At 37.6% G+C, this 23,067-nt stretch overlaps 1 protein-coding gene across 3 annotated transcripts in view; it reads right to left on the bottom strand.

Moving 5' to 3' along the window:
• Positions 1-4,650: 4,650 nt before the first annotated feature.
• Positions 4,651-23,067, bottom strand: part of cdh8 (cadherin 8) — a 122,352-nt gene continuing 103,935 nt past the window's right edge. For 2 of the 3 annotated variants that reach the window (XM_047363776.1, XM_047363774.1), the window contains exons 7-10: positions 21,327-21,448; positions 16,441-16,558; positions 10,083-10,334; positions 4,651-8,675 (exon numbers count right to left, since the gene is read on the bottom strand). In XM_047363776.1, coding sequence (XP_047219732.1) covers positions 8,182-8,675; positions 10,083-10,334; positions 16,441-16,558; positions 21,327-21,448 — 986 coding nt within the window. In that variant the 3' untranslated portion in view covers positions 4,651-8,181. The remainder of the gene's footprint in view (positions 8,676-10,082; positions 10,335-16,440; positions 16,559-21,326; positions 21,449-23,067) is intronic. The other variant, XM_047363775.1, reaches the window with a different exon arrangement.

The raw sequence follows: 23,067 nt of genomic DNA, 5'->3' as shown, positions 1-23,067 counted from the left end.
CTGGAGTGAGTTTGCTGCACTGAAAGTAAAAGGGCCAAATAATATTGCACGCCCCACTTTTCAATTTTTTATTTGTTAAAAAACGTTGACACATCCAATACATTTCATTCCACTTCACGATTGTGTCCCAGTTGTTGTTGATTCTTCACAAAAAAATTTAATTTTATATCTTTATGTTTGAAGCCTGAAATGTGGCAAAAGGTTGAAAAGTTCAAGGGTGCCGAATACTTTCGCAAGGCACTGTATAGTTGCTACACCGCACAAGCAGGAGCCACAGGCCCGCTATAAAACATTTGGCACATATCAGTCGGGAACAACGACCACAAGGTTGTCACCCAAGGGACATTTCCATTACTTGACAAAAGTGTGTAGGTAATTTGATTTACTGTTTAGTATTGCAACCTCTGTCAGACCCGCAGCCATACACAGCAGTGGGAGTGCATGAAGATTGAATACAAATGAGAGAACTGACCTGCCACGGTTGCACATTTCCAAAAACAATTTGTTCTATCATTTTGCTAGAGAGATTAGTTGGTAAAATGTGTTCCATTGCTGATTTCTGACTAACATATCAGGTGTATGAAGATAGCCTCTGAGTTTGACTTCACTTCCAGAGGGCAAAGACATCTTAAATGCCACCTTGGCTAGTCTTTTGGCGAGTATGGAGAAAGAGGAGGACAGCGCATGGTGCAATTTGGAATAAGATAATAAGACTCCATATTTTTAAACATTAAATAGATTTAATCTCTACTACGTTCCTTTCATTGCAACTAATATTAACAATGTATAAATTGTGAGAGTGTTCTGTTATCAAAGCCTTCTGTAAGGATTGAAACCAGTTTGCAGATATTATTACAATAATAAATACAATTCCAAGCTTTTGTTATTGAAAATCATCAATATCAGATAGACTTTGACATATCAAGGCTGACAAAAATTAGTCCATGCCATAAAAAGGGAAACAAAGTTTGAAAAAAAACAAAAATGCTTTCAAGGGGAGGCCAGGTGAAGGGGTCTGAAGGTTCAGAACTACCATTGCAGATTTTCTGAAGGTTAATTATACCCTCATATCCTACAAGCAAATGGCAGCTTGGAAGAGGCAGGAAAGACATCCACCACAACAAAGAACAAACATAGCAAGGCGGGTCCTGAAGACCTGGCTCAATGGGAAGACCAATCAACTTGTGTGCCTTTCATGTCATCAGATAACCCACGGGTACATTTGTACAGCCAAAGGGAAGGATATAAGTCATTGATATCAGGACAAGAGTGATCCTAAAATATTGTATAAGTAGCCTATTTTAATCTTAAAGTTGGTTAGAAATCTAAGCCTGACAAACTGACTTATTCAAGCAGTGGAGAGGCAACATGCACTTAGTGAGAAGGTGAAGAACAGGCAAGTAGTCTAATACAACTGCTTTTGTTTTTATCATACTCTAATGATGCTTTATAATTAAAACTTACTGTAATGATACTTTTTAAACAATGTGTATAGGTACATAATGACAACCTGCCTAAGAGTAAGTCCCACTTTTGCTTCCAACCAGTCTTGATCTGTTGAGGCATTGACATTACTGAATCCCTAATGGTGTAATGTGGTATCTGCCACCAAGATATAAAGAGAAGATCCTTTAGGTCCCATTTTGTGTGTGAGGTGGAGCTTATTTTGTCCTGCACATCATAGAGATGCTCGATGGAATTGAGATTTGGGGAATTCAGAGGCCAAGTCAAAATGCCTCAACCATCAGTGAAAACTGTCTTCATTGAAGGGTGTACATGGTCTGCAACAATACTTAGGTAGGTGGTACTTGTCAACGTAAAACTCATTTGGATCACAGGACACAAGGGTTACAAGCAGATAATTTTCTAAAGTATTACATTACCTCTGCCAGCTTCCCTTGTTCCCACAGAGTATACTTTTGTCATACATTTACCTGGTAAGGAGTGCACATGCACCCATCCAACCATGTAATGTATAAAGTGCTATTTATCAGAATAGCACACCTTTTTCATTATATCGTGGTACAGGTCTGATACAGCATTAAATTCCTTGTCAATTTGAGCTACAGTAGCTCGTCTGTTGGATTGGAGCAAACAGACCAGCCTTTGCCCCCCATGGAGTTTGTCCAACCTTGGCTGCCCATGATGCTGTCTTCAGTTTCCTACTGTACCTTGGAGCACTGCTCAGAGGCTCACTGTACCTTTGATAATGGAGAAGGGGGTCTCTGCAATGCCTAAGTAGGAGGTACTTGGGTGCCGAAGGAGTTTGTGAAAGACATGAAAGAGTCTGAAGATGAGTTTGAAGAAGCCATGATGGTCAGATTTATTTACTCTCCTCCCAGCTCCCAGTGAACTTTAGCATACCCACTGCCTTAACCGTTAGCCGAATGATTAACTACCATGCTAAGCTACACATTGTGACTCCACTGCCATTACAGAGCAAGGTGATAGGCATCTAGACTGTCAACAGTCACAAGCACCAGCCACTCACCTGTTTCTTCTGCTCACTAGCCTAGCAATTAGCTATCACACTAAATCAGGCTATTCCAAAACTTATAAATGATAGCTTACAGCACACCAATTGCTAAGTAGTCTGTAAGATTTTATTCAATTGGTTTGTCAATGTTTGACGACCGCAGTTGGTATACAACTCCAGTGAAAGTGTAAGCCTGGTGTTCCTACTTGTGGTTCCCAGTCAGTTGGCGTCTCAGTTAACCCACTGCCAAATCACAATTTTCCCAAACTCCCAACACTTAAGAACCTCCATCGATTTATTGCAGCTGTGCCTCCTTGTTATACAGATCCTTCTCAAAAAATTAGCATATTGTGATAAAGTTCATTATTTTCCATAATGTCATGATGAAAATTTAACATTCATATATTTTAGATTAATTGCACACTAACTGAAATATTTCAGGTCTTTTATTGTCTTAATACGGATGATTTTGGCATACAGCTCATGAAAACCCAAAATTCCTATCTCACAAAATTAGCATATTTAATCCGACCAATAAAAGAAAAGTGTTTTTAATACAAAAAACGTCAACCTTCAAATAATCATGTACAGTTATGCACTCAATACTTGGTCGGGAATCCTTTGGCAGAAATGACTGCTTCTATGCGGCGTGGCATGGAGGCAATCAGCCTGTGGCACTGCTGAGGTCTTATGGAGGCCCAGGATGCTTCGATAGCGGCCTTTAGCTCATCCAGAGTGTTGGGTCTTGAGTCTCTCAACGTTCTCTTCACAATATCCCACAGATTCTCTATGGGGTTCAGGTCAGGAGAGTTGGCAGGCCAATTGAGCACAGTGATACCATGGTCAGTAAACCATTTACCAGTGGTTTTGGCACTGTGAGCAGGTACCAGGTCGTGCTGAAAAACAAAATCTTCATCTCCATAAAGCTTTTCAGCAGATGGAAGCATGAAGTGCTCCAAAATCTCCTGATAGCTAGCTACATTGACCCTGCCCTTGATAAAACACAGTGGACCAACACCAGCAGCTGACACGGCACCCCAGACCATCACTGAATGTGGGTACTTGACACTGGACTTCTGACATTTGGCATTTCCTTCTCCCCAGTCTTCCTCCAGACTCTGGCACATTGATTTCTGAATGACATGCAGAATTTGCTTTCATCCGAAAAAAGTACTTTGGACCACTGAGCAACAGTCCAGTGCTGCTTCTCTGTAGTCCAGGTCTGGGGAATGCGGCACCTGTAGCCCATTTCCTGCACACGCCTGTGCATGGTGGCTCTAAATGTGTCTACTCCAGACTCAGTCCACTGCTTCCGCAGGTCCCCCAAGGTCTGGAATCGGCCCTTCTCCACAATCTTCCTCAGGGTCCGGTCACCTCTTCTCGTTGTGCAGCGTTTTCTGCCACACTTTTTCCTTCCCACAGACTTCCCACTGAGGTGCCTTGATACAGCACTCTGGGAACAGCCTATTCGTTCAGAAATGTCTTTCTGTGTCTTACCCTCTTGCTTGAGGGTGTCAATAGTGGCCTTCTGGACAGCAGTCAGGTCGGCAGTCTTACCCATGATTGGGGTTTTGAGTGATGAACCAGGCTGGGAGTTTTAAAGGCCTCAGGAATCTTTTGCAGGTGTTTAGAGTTAACTCGTTGATTCAGATGATTAGGTTCATAGCTCGTTTAGAGACCCTTTTAATGATATGCTAATTTTGTGAGATAGGAATTTTGGGTTTTCATGAGCTGTATGCCAAAATCATCCGTATTAAGACAATAAAAGACCTGAAATATTTCAGTTAGTGTGCAATGAATCTAAAATATATGAATGTTAAATTTTCATCATGACATTATAGAAAATAATTAACTTTATCACAATATGCTAATTTTTTGAGAAGGACCTGTACTGATCACTGCAGACTGGGAGGACCCCACAAAAGCTGTAGTTTTGGAGATGTTCTGACCTAGTCATCTAGCCAACACAACTTGGATAATATTGTAAATCTTTAAATTGATCAGTGTATGGTTTGTGTACATTTCAAAATTATAGCAGTTTAGGCATACTAACTTTATTTGTTGTATGAGTTAAACTGTTGTAGTTGTCAAGAATTACCAAAATGACTGTTCATTGCTGGTGACCTCTAACTGAAACTTAAGAGCAAAACAGATAAAGAATCGAACACATTCAGCAATATTTATAAAAATATATTTCACAAAGTAGGAAACAATACAGGGTATCTTAGATTACAGTACAGGGAGTAAATAATTGAACATACACATTTATAAGCATTAAAGCACAGTAGAAAAAAATTATCTGCATGTAGAACTATCCCATATATATCGTTTTGTCAACTAAGAACTGCCAGAATACTGTATCAGTACAAATTGAGTACGCACGCTGCTGTAGTGCCATGGAAATTGTCATTATGTGCAAGAGCTAACGTGCAGACAAAACCTACCACCTCATTGAAAGCTAATGATGTTTGCAGTAATTCTATGTACAGTACAAGACTTTATTTTATTGGTATCATACAGTGTAAGCACAATATGCACATGATCTCAATCAGTGTTTTCATTTTTCTTGGGCTAATGCAATCTATCTTTGCTAAATGAGGTTTGATGTTTGAAGGAAGTCACACTCCTGGGTCCTAATTGGACTGTTGTGCTCACAGGCTCACTAGCTTTACCCTTCAGTACAGTCCAGGTTATATTTTATTTTCAATTAGCATGTGTCAGAGATGTCATTGTACCATGTTATTATTATTAAGTCATCTGTTTTGCTCCAGTGTTCCTGCTTACATCTAGTCTGTGTCATTGTTTGGCAGGGCTGGCATGAGCTTCTCATAATACAATAATTTCAAGTAAAATGCCAAGGTTTCATGGTACCAAAATGTCCATGTTTTTGCAAATGGAATGATTTACAAAAAAATCTGAGTTTGTCTTTATGATAGAGGGCACAAAAAGAACACATCAAATTTTATCTCAATAAATATATATATCATAGCTATTCCTAATGGGCTATTGACATTAAATTCACATCAGATTTGGGCAACAACACAAGCAATTCACACATACAAAAAAAATAAAAATATGTGCAAATAAGTGGGTGGTAGAGCCTTTCTCCAGCTGTAATTGGGGGGGGGGGGGGGGGGGGGGGACAATGGACGTACACTTTAATGTAAGGTCAATTTATTTTAGAGTAATACGTAACCTAAAAGTCATATGTTTGGACTGTGAGAGGAAGCCGGAGTACCTGGAGAAAATACGTGAATATTTTGGTCGTGAAAGCTGTACGATGTCTCCTGTATGAAGAAATTAGTATGAATTTGTTGGAAATTAGCGTGCATCGCTCAGGTGTGATTTTGACTCATTCTTCCATACAAGCTGTTTTTAAATCTTGATGGTTCTGGGAACCTCTTGTATACACTTGGCTATTTCAATACATTTTCTAAGCCATTCAAATTGAGTGATTTACTGGGCCATTCTTGCAGAATTATTTTTTTTCTCTAAAATCAATTAAGGTTTTATCTTCAGTTTGTGATCAAGTATTTCCTGGTATATTTCTTCATTGATCCTTCCTTCAATTATTTAAATTCTGTCAGTACCATGTGTTAAAAAAAGCCAATGTTGTTGTTTATATGTGCACGGTCCATTTCTTCTCCAAACATGGACTGTGTAAAGACATCCAAAGAATATAATTTTGGTTCCAGAACATCGACCCACTCTTTCTTCTCGTAGAGTTTCACTGACATCTTCAAATGTCTTGTAGAAAAATTTCAAAGACCTTCAAAATGCTTTTTCTTTAGCAGTGTAGACTGAGCATGGTGGTTGAGTGCTTTACTTCTTTGGAACAAAAAACTTTAATTCCTAGTTTCTGTTTTCCCTTCTGATTGTAATTATTTTGGCTCCTATATCATAAATTTTGCTATGAGCACCACATTGTGGCTGATTTTTGGGGAATTGATATATTTTTGCAGCTCTGGATTATGGCCACAATGTTGCAAACTGGAATATTCAGAAGTTTAGAAATACGTCTGTAACAAAGGGGCACGGCACGTTGCAAAGCGGCCCATATACGAAGGCCTCATTTCTCGAAGCAGCCATCCTAGGTTCGAGCCCAACACTGGAGACCTAGGCAGCATGTCTTCCTCCTCTCTTCTCTCCATCATGACCTTGGTTATGGGGAAACCTATAGAAAAATCATAAGTTAAGACCAAAACTATCTCATATCAATGTCTTATTAGAGGTGGCAAGATCACTTTTTTAAATAGTAACATATTTCAGCTGGTTTCCTGACTCATCTTTTTGCAGCTTTTTCATGCGCAACTTACTTCTTGTACCATTCTACTTCATTACAGAGTTTACACATCTCATGATCTAATTTGATAATTGTGTGGATTACTTGGGTTGTTACTGACATTTGGTCTGAATTTCCAGTCAATAGGCCGATTGGCAATAAATGTAGAGAGGAAAACGATTGATGTATTAAATGCTTTCAATTCTTGCTTTATAAGCGAAGCAAAGGTGCGGGAGCATCTTTTTAGCTAGCTAACTGGCAGCAATATGTGGGTGAGGGGCAGCGTTGCAATACTCAATGCTCCACACAGCCAGTCAAAATTCTGGTCACTGCAGAGCCTTCACTGGTTTAATATTTAAAGGACGTTAAACTGTAGAAGTTGTGTTGTGGAAAATTAAAACCTACATATACCGTTTTAAAAAAGCCCATGCCTAATCATCATCTGCAAGAATTCATTATATGTTTTGGCTAGTATGAAACAGTGATAAGGTGTTTGAAAAAAAAAAGAATGTGAAATCATTTAAATACACTCAATTCAAATAGCACAGGGGAAAAGAAATGGAGACTTAAGAACAGATACAACGAGAATGAAGAATCAACACATTTCTTGTCAAAAAACAGTAGATTACAATTGTTTTTAATGTTGCTTCTGTAAAAAGAAGGCCTCAAAGTTCCTACATTTCTGTTTTTTGTCTTTATGTCAGTCTTTTATAAGCTAGTAACACTTGTGACCCACACGTGTAGCATGTAAATACAAAGAGTTGTATAAAGCAAGCCTCTCGGGGCTTCATATAGTCTATAAATGTGGCCACCGGAGAACATATCAAATTATGACAATTTCACCTTAAAGCCAATACTGGTTAGTCCTTTTGCTTTATTAACAAACCATACATACATTCATCGTTGTAATGTAGACCAGGTATTGCTTATCATTTTCATCCCCTTCACCCCTTAGCTGGGTGACTTTGGCAGACACAGATAGTCCTACTGCAGCTTCTGTAGTCCTCCTTGGGGTCCACGGAGCACTGGGGTATTGTGACCATGCAATCTTCACGGAACTAACAGTATCCGTTCATTTGGTAACTACCAGAAATGCCAGGGTTTTGTCTGCTACCTGCAGTCACGGCAAATGACAAACACCTGAAATACTGCTAGACACTCCACACTGAATCTAAGTTACACTCCACAAGAATCTCCTAATAAAGACATTGTTTGGCTCAACAAGTACATTGCGCTTGACGTAGTGGATGACAACTGCTAAACCTCACTCTAAAAAGAATACAAAAAAGGTGGCTGCTCTTGTTATTAATGTTTTTTCTTCTTTTTAACATGTTTGTATGAGCCAGCAAACTCTAGCATTTAATACACAAATATGTTGAAGGAAAAAAAATCTGAAAGGTCTTTTTCTCTAACAAACCAAAGGTCAGGTCTCACGGTCACTTTCACCCAGAGAGTAAAGCTCCCCAAGTCTTCTGAAACGTGGGCCCCACTCTCTGAGATAATCATAGTTCTGGTCTGAGTCTGATGACGCTGTCTCCAGTGAACTGAGGGAACCGGCGATGGATCCCCGGCCCTCGTACCCATAGATCTGGATGGAGTCGTATGGCGGAGCCGTTGGATCGTTATCAGCCTCGTGAAGCCGCACGTTGATGAATTCGTCCACGTCCACACCGTTTGGGCCCGAGTGCTGCCCTGCCCGTGGCATGAACTGTAGGTCTGGCTTGATGTCTTTGCGTGGCAGATACCCGTTGATCCCATCTGGGTTTTGCAGGGTGGCGATGTCGAACGCCTCAGTGTCCTCCTCACCTCCTCCTTCGTCGTCATATCGAATAATGTTCTCTCTCACATCTTCGTCATCCTTGATAATCAGGGGCTCATTCTTGTGTCTCCTCAAGGTCACAAATAGTACTACTATTACTGTCCAAAAAAAATGTTGAATGGAATAAGAAAAAAGAAAAAGAAAGAAAGAAATCTCGGTCAAGCTTTAGCAACCATATATCTGAAAGGTTAAGTAGAAACAGTGCCTTGCAAAAGTATCTTTATCTTTTGAAATTCTTTACATTTTGTCACGTTACAACCACAAACCTTAATGTATTGTATTGAGACTTTATGTGATGGACCAACACATTGTAGAGGATAAAATGTGAAGTGGAAGAAAAATAATACATAGTTCAGTTTTTTGTAAAATAAATTCAGAAAAACTTGGTACGCATTTTCATATTCAGCCCCAATTTCTCTGATACCTTTAAATAAAGCACTGTGCAGAAAACTGCTTTCAAAAGTAACCCAGTTAGTCAAAATAGTCCAGCTGTGTGTGACTTAATCTCAGAATAAAACTAACTTCTCTGTGGAAGTCTCAAAGGTTTATTAGAGAACATTATTGAGCAAACAGCTAAATGAAGATCAAGGAACACAGCAAATGGGTCAGGGACAAAGTAATGGGGTCGCTTAAGTAAGGGTTAAGATATAAAACAATATTCCATGCTTGAAACATCTCACAGAGTTCTGTTCAGTCCATCATCCAAAAATGGAAAGAGTTTGGGATGCCTGCAAACCTATCAAGAAGTGGCGGTCCTCCTAAACTATCAGGCTGGGCAAAAACAGCATTATTCAGGGAAGTGAAAAAGAGGGCCAGACAAGCAGTTGGAACTTCTATCATTGGCTGAACACAATATTTTCAAAATACATATTTGATTATAACTATAAACATATTTTTGATCTCCTTATCGAAACAGGAGACATTGCAACTGAATAGTAAGCTTTCCCAAACCATACTGTTGTAGAGGGTCACCTTCCAGCAGAACAATGACCCTAGCCATGCAGAGTTACAATGGAATGACTTAAATCAAAGCATTTGTTGGAGTGGCCAAGAGCTAAATAGAGCTAAAGAGTTTTGATATTTTGTTGCAAAAACTTAACCAAATAATTTTCAGAAATGTTCTCCATTAAATCTGACTGAACTTGAGCTTTTTTGCAAAGAAGAATAGGCAAAAATGTAAGTCTCTAGATGTGCAAAGCTGGTAAAAACTTGTAGCAGCATCAATGGTATGTTCAAAAAATTATTAATTCACATGGCTGAATATCTTAATATACATATGCATAAATAAACATACATAAGCGTATCACAATTGTCAGATTTTCTAAAATTCCACTTCAAAATAATTTTTTATGTTGGTCTATTACATAAAGTAAAATAAATACCTTAAAATACAATATAGATTGTGGGTGTAATGTGACTAAGCGTGGGATCCTCTGTTCAAATGTATGACTACTTTTACAAGGAAATGTGATTTAATGCCCCTTTGAAAAAAAGAAATAATTCACCTAACAAGAGTATGATGCAAGCCAAGATGGCGATGAGAGCTCCCATACTAAGACCAATGGGTAGGACGTAGGCCTCCACATTGCAGGACTGGACAATTCCATCTCTGCTGCACCCACAGACCCGGATGGTCAGGGTGTTGGTGCTGCTCATCGGTGGATTCCCGTTATCCGTCACAATGATTGGCAGGAAGTACATCTCCTGCTTCTGTCGCCGAAAGGTATCGTGCTTGGCGAGAACGCTGATTGAATTGTCTGTCAAAGAGAGAGAGAAGAGAGAAAGGGTGAATTCAGAAATTAATTTTCAGAAGGGTGTGTGAAAAGCCCATTATTATTTATGGTGGCGACCGACTCAAATCCTGTTATCAAATTGTGTGAAAATCAGTGCAGAGCAGGGGTAAACTAATTTTGCATCAATCGTCACCAGGCTTTTATGCATTCTTACATTTCATTGCTGTAGATGACTTAAGCCGTTTTTCTTTGTTCTTGCTTCTCATTTGGGGAATTATATGAAATTTAGACAAACTGAAGGAAGGTGACTCCAAGTTTGCTCTTTCTCCTCTTTAAAAACTGGGGAAATGAAGGGACCATGGCAGGCGACACTGGCTAAGAAGATGGCACATGTCGACCCAGAAAAGTGCCAGCTGCTCTTTGATGACACTTCTGTGAAGCTGTCTGCTCATTAGCTGGCACTTCTTACCCAGCTCACATTATCAAACACTTGCATTCCCACAAGAATCTACTCCTGGTGATCTTATTGAAAACCTACAAGATATCTGATAGTCTAACCTTTGCCTCATTGCTTAAGGGTGTGTTGAAGAAGGAGGGTGGAAATCACAGAGTCTTATTATAGAGAGAAGAAAGGGCCACATTGGAACTTCTGCATTGACAGAAAAAGACGGAACGCTTCATGATAAAATCACTTGCTTTGCACAATCTGTAATTGATGTGAACATATGCTCAGATTTATTTTCTTACAAGTGCTGCCACTAAGTGGTATACTCTGCCCCGGCATGTCCTACTTCATTTGAATTATTCAGCGCTGCACACAGAATAGGCAAGTATACACTACATTCTAGTAAACTATTATGGTACATCCTAGTATACAGGTCATTCCCATCTTCTTTGTTAAATACTGTTTGTAAAAATAGATTGAAACATTTCATGTCGGTCAGCCTGACCACAGACAGAGGCAGCTGCTCAAAGAATAAGGCAGATGTTTAGGTTACATTCAAACCTACTCTTCTTTCACATAAAATACCACAAAAATGGTGTTCTTTCTATTAAAATATTAGGTTCACACAAACACAGTGAACAGAGGTTTGTTTAAATTAGAATTTTAGCTATAAAAAGCTCAATATGTGGGAGGCTACAAATGACTCCACCTGCACTAAGAGTGACACTAAGCAAAAATACCAACACATTTTTAAATACACACAATTTAAAAAAAATTGAGAAAAAGAAAATGTTTATTTGTAAATCTAATTTTGGCTCTGAAGCACTTTTTTTTTTACCTGCCCTACTAATTTCTTACTATCTAGTATACCTAAAGGTGACAATGTGATGTGCTTTTGTCCTGATAATGTACAAGCAATCAATTCATACTAATTGAATTAATTAAAAAATAATTTTGTCCCATGACAAAGCAACAAGATAAACAATTTTCAAACGAATAACAACCTTGATAAAAACATAAATGTTTCCTTGTGTCCAGGCACAATTTGAATTAAAATGTAATAAATAGTAAGTTAAAATGGGTTTATCACCTTCTAGATTATTGCAACAAATTCCCTGCAAACTGCAACACAGCCAAGATTGTGCATGTATACAACCATTGGCTGTTGACACATATTCAGTACATAACAAGGAAATATATTGGGGGCTTTTGTGTCACATAAAGGTAATTTATTTAGAATCTATTTAACCGCAAAAACCCAAATATTTTTTAAAATATTGATTAATTCAATAAAAAAAAATTATTCATCCCAAAGGGAAATTAAATGTTGTTGTGGCTCATATTATACATGTTTATTCAAAGAGCTTTTGTAGATGCTGATGGCTGTGGACAGAAAGGATCCACAGTAGGGGTCTGTCTTACAGCAGATCTAAAGAAGCTCTGACTGAAGACACTGAACACACTGAAGATAGTTGTTAATACATTCAGGTCGTAAGGGACGATATTTAGTGATATTGTGAAAAAAAACAACTTCGCTTGCTATTACTCTTATGTCTAATGTCATAACAGTAAGCAGATCCAAAAAAGGATTTGGACCACTAGAAAATAGAGAGTATTTAAAATCTTCAGAAAAAAAGTGACCATGAGAAACAAGGTGATATACAATTGTAAGTAGATGTGGAGATGAAAAGGAGATCAGCGCAACAAGGTAATGTCTGGGATTACCTTGTTGCGCTGATCTCACCTAGAACCCATCTCAATACTCAATACTGAATAAGATTGTCATGATCCACTAATGTTTGGGTTTTGGTTTTCTTATGTGTTTTTGTTGTTTCCTTATTGTTTATTATGTTCTAATGGTCTTGTGATGCTCATTTGTTAATTTTGCCATTATTGTTTTGCCATATTAGTTTCTTAGTTTATTCTTTTGTTCTGTTTTTTGTACATTTGATTTATTTGTCTTAGATATTTGTTAGTTTTTCCCCTTGGTTAGTAGTTTCTACGTGTCTTAATTCAATCCCATTCATGTTAATTAGTCTCCCTTTCTCAGTATCCCTCTGCTTCAGCTACTCCACAAAATGTACTGCTGAATTTTGGTTGAGAGGGGTTGATTTTTAGCTTAGGTGGAATGTAAAAAGAATCTGTAATTAAATTAGTTGAAAAAAAAAATCTATGATTGAAATATCAACACTGCATCAACACAGTCTCAGTGTCTTGTTCATTCCATAATTTTTTGCCGATGATGTGACTCATGTTAATGCCTCAATTAATATTCCTTTTAATCACTTTTTCCCAGGAAATAGTGTAAAATGTTCTCTGGTTCTCATCTAACAACACTGAGACAGAAACAACTTCAGCTTTCACAAAATGTAATGATTATACAGTCTTATTTCTAAGTGTTGCTGTGGCAGCCAAATGAAAATGTAGCTGTTTAACGTTTGGCAACTACTGTATATGCCAGCAATATACCATGTTCGATTACCATCCACAGCAAATGGTCTGGTCAATTTGTCCCGGTAGTTGGAACTTAGATCTGAGAATAGTGTCAAAGCCGAGCTAAGATTCAAGTCGGGAGACCTTCAGGATTTTCTAATTGTTGTGGTATAAACCATTATTACCAATACAAGATGATAACCTATTTCGCCTCATTTTATGTGTTAAAACACCAAAAGAACATGCTTGCATATTGAAGAGGTTGTACAATGTGCACAGCTGTATTAATAAGAAATAAACAACACAGAAGTGCAAATAAATAGTTGGAGCCTGCCATAACAATAAAAGAAGGCATAGAAAGCCAACTTTGACCATGTTTTATATGTGTGACAGCCACACTGAACTTAGATATGTTTGTCAATCTCCGACTTTCCAAATTTTAGTTGGAAGTAGTAGTAGGAGTAGGAGTAGTAGTAGTATTTTTCTACCCATTCTCAGTGGGCTACTTCCACAGCTCAATAGAAAAAGTGCTAACACTAAAACAATATGAGCTATTGGTGCTCATGAAACGTAGTACTGCATCTTGCATTTGTTAAACAGCTACCTATATATGACCATGTTAATCTGTGAATACAGGATTACTGTGTATTGAAATTTGCGAGAATAAATCTAGAGCCTTTGGTAATCTATTTTTTCTTAATATTTAGTATCTTTTGCACCCTTGGCTTTTAGGTGTGGTTGCTGTCTTTGTTCAGTTGCAATCCTGACTGAAGAACTCTGTTTTAGAGTACATAATATCTTGAATGCAGCTAGTCAGAACCTTAGCCATTTTCCTGATGGCTGGCAACCCTTAACCTCTTTACTTTGTAAACCCTACAATTAGATTCATCATCGCAAACAAAAGCCACGTACAGAAGCTGAAAGAGGCCCTGATGCTCTTCACTCAAGTGTCTCCCACAGCTGCCTGTTCAGATAGAAATAGCCACTGAAGTGCAGGGGGGTATGGTGCAACGGACTCCTTTCTGTGTTTGGAATTGACAATATCATGAACAAGTGACAGGTGTGGTGTGGCATGTTAATGCGTTGTATAGAGCTGAAGCACAACACAACACATTTACTGTGGTTTTAGAAAAGTCAGGGAAAATGAAGGTGTTTTGTTGTTTGGTCTAATGCAGGGCTGTTTTTTCAGTGGCAGGAAATTATTTGCAGGGGGTTTTACACTGTTTTCAAAATATATTCATATGACTTGAAATTATTGCTTCTCCCAGTGAATCCACAGATTCCATGTGACATATCAATACAAAATAGTGTCAAATTGTGAAGCAAAACAAAAATGATTCACGGTTTTTATTTTTTCCAAATACAAATCTAAAATGTGTGTGGTGTGCCTTATATTTAGCCCTTCTGAGTCAATGCTTTGTTAAAAGAAAATATTCCAAGCTCAGTCATATTGGATGGAGAGTGTTTTTGAGCATCAATTTTCAAGTTGTACCAAAGATTCTGCCAGTTGGTTTACATCGGGACTTTGATTGGATCATATGATATTTTCTAAACCATTCCAATATAGCTCTGTTTAGGGCCACTGTCCTTCTGAAATGTGAAATTTATTTAAGCCTCCAACAGGTTTTATTCCTGTGTTGCACCTTCCAACTTATGACTAACTCTGAACAGCTTTTCTATTATTGCTAAAGAATCAACATCCCACAGTGGAGCTGTAATGTTCAGACTTATGTACAGAGTCAGTTTTCTTTTGCACATAGCGTTTTGCATATAAACCAGTCAGATCTCATCTGACCAGACCATTTTACTCCATGTTTCCTGTGTCAAACTGCTAATATGACTTCTTCTGCCTTTCTTGTTGCCGTTCTGCCATAAAGGGCAGATATATAAAGTGCAGATCTCTGCAGCTCCTTCAGATAGTGTAGGCATCTTGCCTGCCTATCAAGGTGGAAGGCTGTGTCTTGGTAGGTTTCCCAATGTGGCATACTCTTCAATTCCAGATGATGTCTTAAATAGTACTTTATGAACTCTAAAAAACCTAATCCTAGTTTAACCTTCTCCACAACTTTATTACTGAGCTGTCTGTTGTGTTCTTTGGACTTTATAATGCTGTTTGTTCTCTAAAGTTATTTAACAAACCTCTAAGGCCCTCAAAGAACAGCCGAGTCCAAATTATACACAGGTGGACCCTGTTTACTAATTATGTGACTTCTGAAGGCAATCAGTTGCATTGGATTTCATTTAGGAACATTAGATTAAAACGGTGTAATTACAAATGCATTCCACACTTTTATTTGTGAAAGCCACTTAATATTTACATTCTACTTAGAGATGGTCTATCACAAAAATCCCAGTTAAGAACACACAGACGTTTGAGGTTGAAAGATGACAAAATCCAAAAAGAATGGGTATGAATACTTTAGCAAGGAACTATAAATGGTCAAAGTTATTTTACTGTAAAAACGACCTGGAAACCTTCATGTTTTGTTTCTACAAAAACAGATCAAAATGTCAGGATATTTTCACATGTGACAAGAAAAAAGTATTTGTTTTGTGTGTCACTGTAGCTATCAGTGCTTGATATGCTAAAAAAAGAATGTTTTTCCCAAGCTATTTTTATGTTTCCAGTGATTACCCTGTATGCCATGTTCTTGCACGCTAAGTACCTATTTCAAAGTAAAGGTTTTTATTTCAGTCAGAAGACCACGAGTCCACTTTATGACCTGATTTCTATGTACTTTCCTCCATCTGAGAGAGGTTGCTGTAACTTAGCCTGCAGTTTCTGCAACCAAACAGAAGGCTAGTACCATATGAAGGTTTTTTTTTTTCTTTTTGCCCCAAGCTGAAACATTACACAACGTCATGTGGAACACAGCCTGTTCAGAGCCAGTAGTGGAAAAGTAGGCAGAAAAAGAGGAATGGAATTAAGACAAGAGAAAATGGCAAATAAACCAATCTGAATATTTAGCAAATATACTATCTGCTTTGAAACAGCTTCTAGGATGTCACCCTACATTGAGCCGGAAGACCATTTGGATACCACTCATTTAGTTTGCCTGAAAATACATGGGGAAGTGAAAAAGAAGCCGGTGTCCAAACAATTTCACATCTGCTAATTGTGAGCTACCCTGATGCACCATATTTCATCTGCAGTATGGTTAATATGCCGTGGGCCAGAGAAAAGACTTGGAGAAAATTCAGTCATTCTGCCACAAAAACAGCTGATTTGAGAAGGTTTATTTTGTTTCTGACCTTGGTTGTTTTTGATAGTGAAATTGGGGTTGTTGAGCATCTCTGGGACCAGGCGATAGTCAAAGTAGTGGCCCTGGATTGGGTCATCCTTGTCTATAGCACTGACAGTCTGAATCACCTGTGTTGAAAACAGACAGGATAAACAGCGATTAGAGCAAAGCAATTGGAGAACACACCTTACTCATTCTGTCTCTGTCATTTCATATTACTTCTGTATTATGGTGTCTGGAAAAAATCTGAAGAAATATGGAGTTGAAACCAGATATTTACTTACACTGTAAAAACAAACTATTTTTCCTCACTGTTTGACATTAAACCAGACTAAAATGTTTCTCTTTTGGTTCAGTACTGATTACCGAAATTATTTCTATTTGCAAAATTTTAATAATAAAATAACATTTTTAATTGTCATTACTCCCTAAAGTCAGAAATTGAATACAAACATTTTGCGAAAGGCCAAATGATGATTTCATGGCTCTGTAGGCGTCTGTTGATACACAACTATTTAGTTTGAAAGACACATGTGGACGTATTTTAAGGCAAAACCTCAACCACACTGTTTTTGTGTGAAATGAAAAAAATCAAAAGAAATCAGCCAAGACACTCAGGATATCATCAAAGCGAAATCAATCCCTACTCACTGCACCCCCGGCACACTCGCAGTGAGTGGAATCAGACACAGCAGCTCCCACTACCCGTTCCTAGTTTTTAGCGCTTTATATATATATATATACATATATATATATATATATATATATATATATATATATATAAATATATATATATATATATATATATATAAATATATATATATATATATATATAAAATCGAGAGATTGGTTCTGCCGCACCCCAGGTCCCTGAGAAGCCATAAAGCACTGTGAGTATAATGTTTGACGACTTAGGTGCTTTTGACATCGTCCAGCCACTCCGGCTGGCTGAGAAGCTGTTAGTGAAGCAGGTAGATCAGAACCTGGTGGCCTGGATCACTGACTACCTCACAGGCAGGCCACAGTATGTCAGACTGCATAGTTGCCTATCAGATGTTGTGGTGAGCAACATCAACACACCCCAAGGAACCGTATTGTCGCTGTTTATTTTTACAGTCTAAATATCTGACTTTTGCTTCAACTCCGGAACAAGTCAGTTCCAGAAGTTCAGATGACTCCTCCATTGTTGGCTGTATTACAGACGACAGTGAGGAGGAATATAGAAACTTGATTGAGAGGTTCAATGGATGGTGTGACAGTAATTACCTTCTGTTTAACACACGAAAAACCAAAGAGCTGATGGTGGACCTTACACGCAGCAAGAGGCCCCGCCCCACACCCCTGTTGTAATATGGGGTGAGGGATCTGAGATGGTGGACACTTACAGGTACCTGGGCATGCAACTTAATCATAAACTGGACAGGACAGACAATACCAAGGCCCTCTACAGAAAAGGACAGAGCAGGCCGTTCTTCCTGAGGAGGAGCACCAGGATGCTGTGAATGTTCAGTCTGCAATAGCTAGTGTCATTTTCTTTGGTGTAGTGTGCTGAGTGGCATTGGCTCTTGTGGTGCCAACACAGTGGGCAAGCTGGTGAGAAAGGCTAGCTCAGCTCAAAGTGCTTTGGAGACTCATTTGTGCCATCAGCCATCAGGCTCCACAATACCACAGCACCAAAATAAAAGAGACTATCCCTGATTTTAGTTTTATATTTTTGTTATTTCTTTTGCTGCTATGTCAACAAAAATTTCACCTTGCTTGACAGCATTTTGTAGCTATGTTTGAGTAAAACAGGAAGTAGTTATTGAGCTGGTGCCCTGTTACATCAGTTGAGTTGACTACAACAGAGTCCAATTTAGGATGACTGAAAAGGCTGTTGAAAAGGCACTGAAGAAGAAAACACCAATTTTAAATCTTTGGTGAATTCAATGGTTGGCAACATTTTTTGCTACCCAGCAGGATATGACTTAAGTAGACACGATTCCATCAGAAATATGCTCCGCTTTAGTACACACTTGGCACTGTCGCAAATGCAGTTTACCAGATTAGCCAGGCTGTTACAGCTTTTTTGGAAATCTCAGAAAACATGTTTACCACTACTACAGAATTGATGCAGCAGTGACTCAAATATCGTTAGAAAAACCCAATAAGTTAGATTACCTAGAATCACACTACACTATGCTGTCTGAACTAGGGTTATCATTAACAAAACCTAACAAAATAACAAAAACTAGAAGTAAAAAACATTTCCATTAACAGAAATAAAAATAAAAACGAGACTTTGCAAAAAAAGAAAAACTGAAACTGTCATGAGTTCACAAAACTAACTAAAATTTATTGAATTTATAGAGATAATGTGCTTAGTTTTCATTTGCCAGGGGTAGAAAGCGCAAGTGAGCGTGTTACGTGCAACAACGGTAGCTGGTCACACTCCTATTAATGTGACAGAGTAGTAGAAAAAAGCTAAGCACACTGCCTTGGACTGGGTTGACCCTGGCCGTGATGAAATGTGGTTCGCGGTAGGAAACGTAACTAGTGTTGTTAACATAAAAAAAAATGGTAAAAAAAAACAACAACAAATGGCTTGGATGTGTTTTGTTTTACTAAAGGTAAGGGCACAAACGCAAATAAACCAAGTTTTTATGAACGAACAGAACAGCAAATAGGAAGATAAGAGCACAGGGATTAGCTGCAATTGAGTGTGAGAGAGAGAAATAATAACAAAATGATTAAAACAACTCCCTGATTTGGGAAATTGGAGCTACACTGTCAGCAATAATTCATCCAAAGTAAGATGTTTTAGAATTGATTGGTTGACCTTTAGTTTATATTTTCTGAGTTGGTTATGAGTTGTTTTGCTAATTTATTATAGTGATTTGTGAACTCTGAGGTGTGTTTTCCATTCAGTTTGGACATATGAAAGTTACTGAAAGGAGTCAGCAACAGTAAAAGTGAATGAGGCAAGAACTGCATGAACTGAGAATGAAGAGGAGGAAGAGAATCACCTGGTTAAATGTGCATTTCTTCTGTTGGATTAGCCTGTAGCTCTAAGTAAAAAGTAATTTTGTTTATTTTTTTGCTAAATGTGGCAATTTTGGTATTTCATCAAGTGAGGAAAATAGTTAAATAATAAAGGAAAGTTAATATTTATAGGATTATATTAGGATTATCTTAGTTTCCTAGTATCTAAAAATAACTAACTTCTAAAGGGTATCTGAAAAAAAATCTTATTTAATTTGTTACATTGTAATTTTTCAGTATATGTTCTAATGTTTTTGGAGATGATTTTGATTATATTATACCTCTATTTTAGAATAGTGAATGTCGAGAGAACAAAGAGAGAAGACTGAAAAAAGAGAAGACTGAAAAAAAAGAGTGAAAGAACAGAGGAAACATTAGAGAGAGAGAAAGAAAATAGACTGATAGAAAGACAAGTAAAGCATATAGCAGGGAAAGAGCAGAAGAGTTAGAAAAAGGAGGAAAGGAAAGAAGACAGACATTACTATAGCTATTCATTTTTTTTATTACTCTTAGAAAATGCTAACAACAGTGTGGACAGACATTCTTGCTATTACACTTTTTTATAGGTTAATTATAAATATGTATTTGAAAATACATGAAATGGTAACTGTATCAGTGCTTCCATTATATCTTGATAACATTGAATTATTTTAATATCTGGGCTGGAAGTGTCCCTGGATTTGATTTGAGAAAAAAGAGTAAAACTATAACTGAAATTAATAAAAACTAAACTGAAACTAAGCCTTTTCAAAAAATGAAAAGTAAACTAAACTAGTAAACAAATGCTAAAAACTAATTAAAACTAAAATAGAATTGAAAATGTTAAGTCAAAACTAAATAAAAATAAAAACTAAAGAAAATTGCAAATCTATTCTAAAAATTATCTGACAACTTGATGGCATTCATAGAGCGTTCAAACTTAATTCCAAGGTCATCTGGTCCTTAAATATATACAAAAATTAAAACTAGGCAGTGAGGTCACAGCAAAAGTAATGTTATAGAACACTAAATTCCAAACCCTTTGTCACAATACAAAAGCACTATTTAGAACAGGAGTAGATCAAACGTGTCACAGACACTTAACAGACATGACAGGACTTGATGTTCCATAAAATCCCCTTAATTTATTCACATTTTCCCCCACACAATACACATTTTTCAATATGGCATACATGGCAAGATGGGAAATTAGCTTTTGGTTTTCCCAAAACATATTTCACAAATCACACCTTGTGAAACCAGTATCATGTATCTTCTTCCCTATTACCTGTATGTAACGTTATACCACAACTATTTGTTTTGTTTAAGATTATCATCAGTGAGCGCCTTTCAAGATTGATACACTTTCGGGGTCCTGGATCTATCTGTTAATCTGTCATCATGGGTCTTACCTGGTTGTATATCCTAATGATTGAGTGGAAATTTAAATTCAGGACCTGCAGGACAGTTTCTCTTTTTCTCTGCTTCCTTTTTTCTGCCCCTTTGAATAAAGCTCCCTATTGTACGTAAACAGTTCGCTTGAATGAGGACGATTGATGAGAAGGAGAATACTAAGTACTTGTCCAGGATTTTTGGCTAGGGAAAGCATTGTGCCATCTGGAGGAAGACATGAAAGACAGTTTTGAATTATGATCCCCTCCGATCAATCCTGACTGTGCTCATTTTCCCTTCGCTCCATGTGCACTGTGTCGAGGGAGGCCTGTTTTAGAGAAAAAGATCTGTACTCCCACCTCGGTGGTTTCCCAGTGAAATAATAGGCTATAACTCCTTTTGGCCAATCATTACAGGGGTGGAGAGGGGGGAAAGAAAAAAATGACAGAGAATAAGAAAGTGATAGATCGCTGCTTTAATGAATGAGTCATTTTTTTTCCTTACCTGTCCAGGTTTTCCATTTTCACACAGAAAGGCCTCATATTCGGTGGCAAACTCAGGGGCATTGTCGTTAATGTCCATTACTCTGATGGCCACAATTGCTCTTGATATCTGACTGTGGTTTCCTATTATAGTTCAATAGACAGATGAATAGATAGAGAGATAGATTGAAAAGAGGAAGAGCAAAAGAAAAGTAGTAATGAATAAGCAATAAACGACAAAAGAGGCTTTATACACAAAAGGCACTACATGAAATTACGTAAATTTTGTGATCTGGTTTTAATTGGCTTTATTTGCCATCTTTGTTTCTTTTTTTCCCAGTTTATAGGAGGACAAATGACATTAATCATGATTTACAAAGTACATATACAAACTATGCAAAAAGCATGCTGGCAACCGACTACAGAAAAGTGATTTTAAAATGGTTTAGAGAATCCCCTCTACAATATAATGTTTAAAACATGAGGGTTAACATCATGCATATTAATGAACCATTTGTAACTGAAGTCTAAAAAAAAAAAAAACAAGAAAAGGCCATTTAATCAGATGAGAGTTTGAGAGAAAATATTCATCACTGATAACTGACAGTGCCTTTCAAGAGGCCCTATGAATTTATTTATTCATCAGTGGAGCAATCGGCAACATTTCAAGCAATTAATTATACGTTTAACCCCAAGAAAGTTTCTTAACAGTGACACTTTTTTCAGTCATATTGTTTTGATGTTGTTTTTTTGTTTCTTTTAAATGGTATACTGGTTTCATTACATTTGACATTGTTGTTGATCAATAGAATCAACTGAATAAGAACAGTTAATTCTGTTAAATGTTTGAATTAATACATTTATTAATTAACACAAATTTTAAATAAATTCATTTTTTAAATTGACATCAATTTTTAAAGTAATCAATCTACTTCTTAAAGATCCCCAAGAAATAGGCTGCTCAATGGCGCTACCCAAGGTGGCTGCATATTGTAGTAGCTCTTTTAATTTCATTCTTATTTTTTAAAACTTTAATTCCTCCTTTTGTGCATGAAAATAGATTTGTTATGATTATTCCCTCTGGTATTGGATGCTGTGCAGCTGGAAGGAAATTTGATGATGCCCTTTTACTTTGGACAACTGCTATGATGTCCACCCATAGCCAGGAGGTGTTTTTTCACAATTGGGAACAGCGAAATAACATTTCAAAAGCTCAAAAAATACCTTAACTACAGCCCCAAATCACATTTAAGTTGAAAAGGAAGTGCCATGGATGCAGAGCAGGAACAAAGAGGAGAGAAAGAAGGAGAAAGTTTAAACAATCTCTTCCATCGATTATGATGGGTAATTTGAAATTATTGGGAAGCAAGTTGGATGAACTCCATGCACAAACAAGGACCCAGCCAGAGTAATGGGAATGCAGTATTATGTGTTTCACTGAGAGATGCAGAATCAAAGGCAAAAGCAAAGGAGGTGGATTAGCAGTGCTAGTGAACAACAGATGGTGTAATCCAGGACATGTTTCTGTAAAGTGTAAAGTGTTCTGTGAAGTGTTCTCACTATTAAAGGCTTTATATTGACTTTCAGCCACAGATAGCAGGTAATGGGAAATCCCAGAGTGCCGGGCTGAGATCAGGCAGCAGTTCGTGGGGAAGTCCCCGTCCAGCCACCCGCTTAGCTTAGCTTAGCTTAAATTAGCTGCCAGACCAGCATGTAATCGGAGCTCCACTGTTCCGAAAACTCCAAAAAGACATTTAAATGTG

This window comes from Girardinichthys multiradiatus, chromosome 4 (assembly GCF_021462225.1).
Source record: "Girardinichthys multiradiatus isolate DD_20200921_A chromosome 4, DD_fGirMul_XY1, whole genome shotgun sequence".
NCBI lineage: Eukaryota > Metazoa > Chordata > Actinopteri > Cyprinodontiformes > Goodeidae > Girardinichthys > Girardinichthys multiradiatus.
This window is presented reverse-complemented; position numbering and strand designations above follow the sequence as displayed.